The following is a 4,637-nucleotide window of genomic DNA, read 5'->3' as shown; positions in this document are numbered from 1 at the left end:
AAATCCCGATGGATTGTGTGCCTCATCTGATGTATCAGAATGGTCGCCTTGCAGTTATGAACCTACAGCCAGGTCAATCTAAGGAGCTCACCTGTGCATATCGGATTTCTAAAACCGGTGAACACATGCTAATCAAAGAATGGAAAAAATGTTTGGACATTCGCAAGGAGGTTCTTGGAAGTAACATTAAGCGAAAGGCAAGAATTGGAGACATGATAATCTCCATTCTCCATAATGGAGAGTCAGGGGCTATCTTGTATTTTGCTATTTTACCTTAGAGAATATAGTAGGTCCTAAGAGAATGTAGTAGGTCCTATGAGGTACAATATGTTTATTATGTGATACAGTGTGTTAGAGTTGATGACGAGCAGTACTTGTGATTACGACTAGTGACCAATTTGCTATGTGATGTCTCATTGATGAAAATGATGATCTTAAGGAGGTGTTATATGACAATGATGTATTATGATGATAAGTTGTTAATGATATGATGATGATGATATTTATTACATCATGGGGTAAAAGAACTGCGGATTAGTTTCAAGTGGATGTCCATCCACTTGAAACTAGTCCACGGTTCTTTCACCCCATGATGTAATAACTCATTATGATTTCAAAACAATTTCTAAATTCATGTTGCATGAAAACTTGTGTAAAGGTGTACGAATACAACATGAAATAAAAAAGAAATAAAATACGAAATAATAGTAGCAGCGCGGGCTGACCAGCGCTCAGCGCTGAAAAAAAAAGGCCTAGCTCACATGATTTGTACAGGTTACTCAAAAAAAAAGATGATTTTTTTAAAAGAAGATTTGTGCATGATCATCCTTTGGCAGGTGTCATCGGCCCATATATGTAACAAAGCCACTCCCACACGCACGTCTTCTCGAGCTAACTACGGGTTGCACTGCGCTTAATCAGGCAACACGTATGGCTAAAGACAAGTGAGACCGCGAGAGTGCTGATATTTCCGGCGGCGATTGCACGCACGCAGCAGTAGCACCCGTTGTCAGCGTCACGGGCAGACAAGGTCTATAAATCTTCCAACCGTGCACGTAGCCCGTCTATTCTCGCTTGACATGAAATGTTTTCTTTTGTAGTACGCGTAGCCTCCCTCTTCTCACCTCCAAACATAGCCTGCCCACAAAACGCATCCATCCCTCTCGCTTATATATAGACCCCACCTCTCCTCCCCTCACCCCCACCGTCCCACCTCCCTCTCTCTCGCTCCTGCCGTGCTTTCTCTCTCTAACTACAAGCGTGCCTGCCGGCCATGGGGTTCCCGTCAGTGTGCTACTGCGTCATCCTGCCGCAGCCGCTCATCCTGGTGCTGCAGCTGCTCGACTTCCTCCGCCACGCGGTCCTGTTCTGCCTCTCCTCGCTCGGCCTCGCGGCGCCGCCGGCGGCCGACGACCACCCGGCCTACGCGCCGCCGCCGGACCTCTGGGCCTTGGCGGAGGCGGCGGCGCCCTCGTCCTCTTTATCCCTGGCGTCCGGGCCGGCGCCCGCGCCGGCGGCCATCAAGGCGCGCCTCCCCGCCGTCCGGTACGCCGACCTCAAGAGCCGCCGCTGCGCCGCCGGGGCCGCGGCGGCGTCGACCTGCTGCGCCGTGTGCCTGGGCGCGCTCGAGGCGCGGCACCGCGTCCGCGAGCTTGGCAACTGCGCGCACGCCTTCCACAAGGCCTGCATAGACAAGTGGGTCGACAAGGGTCAGGCCACTTGCCCCCTCTGCCGCGCGCTCCTCCTCCCCGCCGACGCCGACGCTGGCAAGCTGCCCTCTTTTTCCTTCTGACCTCACGCTCCAAGGAGCAACCCTGCTGCCGCTGCAGCCTCGCCGCCAGAGATAGGTCAGTCCGTATAGCTAGCTAGCTAGGCCCTTCTCCATCCATCCGCCCATCTGTCCACAGATCCATGCTTTCATGAGAGAAATCAAAAGGGGGTGAGAGAGAGAGAGAGACAGAGCGAGAAGAAGAGGTGTGCGTGCGTGTGTGTACGTTTGTGTGGTGGAGTATTATTGGTAGGTGAGGCACTAATTATGAGGAGGACAGGGATGGCTACCTGCATTGGATCTGGTGAACGAGCACTATGCATAGCACTTGCAGATCCATATGCTCTTCTCTCTCTCTTTTTCAGCTCCTCTTCAACCTCACCCACTTCACTTTTTTAATCTTCTTTTTTGTAATTTCCTTCCTCTTCTCCTTTTCTTTTCTCCTTTTCTATTAAATTATTTTGTGAGGGGAATTAAGAGAGAGACATCAAGAAAGAGAGATGTACATAGCTGCCTCCACTTGACAATATCGAAGAATGAATAAGAATTGTCTCACATCACTCAACTTATCTTATTCTTTATCATGAGCTTTTTTTCCGTATAACAAAGTTATATACGCGGATTGTATTGTAAAACATGCTATGTAGATTGTATGTAGTGTAGGTGGTGGATGGACCTCAATTGGACTTTTCCCAATAGTAGATATGTTGCCATCATGTTTGGTGTTTAGAGGGTAAGCCTCACGTCAGTGTAGATGGGATTAGGATAAGAATTGCTTAAAGCAACGTGCATAGTGCTTAATTAATTGCCACTGCGTGCTAGTACTAGCCACTTCCCTCAAATACTTGCCTGACACTAGTAATGGTGCACACAGCACGCACAATGCGCGATAGGATTGAAAAGGTACTATATTTTGTTTCTTTGTTAGACAACTAACTAATCATCTACATAGGTCAATAACATCTTTCGCCGCAAATACATATTTAAGATGTCAAAATATACAAATGACTGCTATAAGAGATGTTGGAGTAACCACCTCCTGTGGGCATCCTCGCTCACGAGTGCCTTTCGCACCGTCCGATCCGCACGCCCCTCGTTGCGTTGTCTGCTTGGCGTCCTCCCCATTGTCCGATCTTCACGGGCGCTCCTAGGCTGGCGGCCTTGGGGGTCCATGACGCGCGGGTCGCGCACGCGCTCGAGGCTACCTTTCTGTGGTGTTTTCTGTTGCTCCTGCATGCACGTTTTCTGTGAGTGGTCGATGTGGACGTAGCCGTGCCTATACTCGGCCGTCGGCCACTCCCACACTAGTAGAAAAAGGGTCAAATGTGAAGCACATTAGTGCCGGTTTGAATTTGAGCCGGCACTAATGTATGCATTAGTGCCGGTTCCAACGGCTAGCCGGCCGCTCTCATTAGTATCGGTTCACGGCGAACCTTTAGCACCGGTTCGTGCCACGAACCGGTACTAAAGTGAGTGGTGGCAGGATGTTGTCAGTCCGGGGCCCCTCCAGCACCTTTAGTACCGGGTCGTATCACGAACCGGTACTAAAGGTCGTCCTACATAGACCCTTCGTCCATCCGAGCTCGCTCTGTTCTTCCCCTTTCCCCTCTCCTCTCTGTTCTTTTCCCTCTTCCTCTCAAGCTCATCACACATTTTGCCCAAAATTTGTCAAGATTTGAAGGCCCCCATCCATTCAAATGATCACAAAGGTTAGCAACTTTGTCCTTTCACCTCTCATTGCTAGATTAGCTCGTGCAATGCTTTATATAGTGATTGATTTTTGAGTTTAGTAATTTGGGGTGAATTATATATATGTGCTAGTATTTAATTTATATGCAATTTGAGGTCAAAAATAACACTTAGTTTGCATATGTAGGTGTGGTTTACTTAGTACCTTCTAAATCTTCGTCGTAACCACCGTCGATGGCTCACAACGTCCCGTCGCCGGCACCACCTTGTGGTGAGCCTCTTGTTCATGAAGTTTTGTATAAAAAATTGATGTTTGTGTGATTTGGATATATAATTACTCGTATAATTATCTTACCCATACGTTGTTTGTTATACATAGTGCCATGGTTTTGATATCCGTCCCCGTCGGCCCTCGTCCGGGTTATGATTTGGATGTGGTATATTCTCTTTTAAAACTATTCATTGCGTTTCGTGTTTATGACAAATTATGCCCATCAAGTTGACATAGATATTTGTATGTAGGAGGTAGTTGAACCGGAAATTCCAACCGACCCTATTGTCGAGAGGTTAAATTTAGTTAAAAGAGAAAACGAGGATTTGAAGGAAAAATTGAAAAGAATTGAGGGGGAGAAGATGGAATTGGAGTTGCATGTTGCCGATGTCGTCGATGATCACAAGATTAAGATTGAGAAAATGCGCTTGAAGATTAGAATATTAGAAATTATGCCATTCATAGTGAGGCTTGGTATCATTATGCTGTTGGATCAATTGTTACCTTAGTTGCGATCTTGATCGCATTTGTTGTTGCATTTAAATTCTTTAGCTAGAGAGTTATTTGTTTGTTGCATTTAAGTGTTGTATGATCTTTATGTATGAACTTTATGTATGAACTTTATGTATTGTATTAATTTGGTGTTTTCGGTGCTGTGTATTGAAGATGAGCCGACAATGGATGTACGATGACCGATGCTCTCCCGAGTTCATTAATGGCGTGCGTACTTTTCTGCTTGCGGCTGAGGCAAACAAGCGGGCGGATGGTTTTATGCCTTGTCCATGTGCTGGCTGTAAGAATGGTCACAATTACTCTACGTCAAGAACCATTCACGTCCACCTGTTTGAGTCCGGTTTCATGCCCCACTATAATGTTTGGACCAAGCATGGAGAAAGAGGGGTTATAATG

At 46.9% G+C, this 4,637-nt stretch overlaps 1 protein-coding gene across 1 annotated transcript; it reads left to right on the top strand.

The window, feature by feature from the left end:
• Positions 1–1,071: 1,071 nt before the first annotated feature.
• LOC125521615 (brassinosteroid-responsive RING protein 1-like) lies at positions 1,072–2,333 on the top strand. The gene has a single exon (XM_048686673.1). It carries the CDS (start codon positions 1,274–1,276, stop codon positions 1,790–1,792), a length of 519 nt encoding a protein of 172 aa, XP_048542630.1. The 5' UTR covers positions 1,072–1,273; the 3' UTR covers positions 1,793–2,333.
• The last annotated feature ends 2,304 nt before the right edge of the window (positions 2,334–4,637 follow it).

Source organism: Triticum urartu, chromosome 7 (assembly GCF_003073215.2).
Source record: "Triticum urartu cultivar G1812 chromosome 7, Tu2.1, whole genome shotgun sequence".
Lineage (NCBI taxonomy): Eukaryota > Viridiplantae > Streptophyta > Magnoliopsida > Poales > Poaceae > Triticum > Triticum urartu.
Note: the sequence above shows the minus strand (reverse complement) of the source record. Positions and strands in the feature narration are given on the sequence as shown.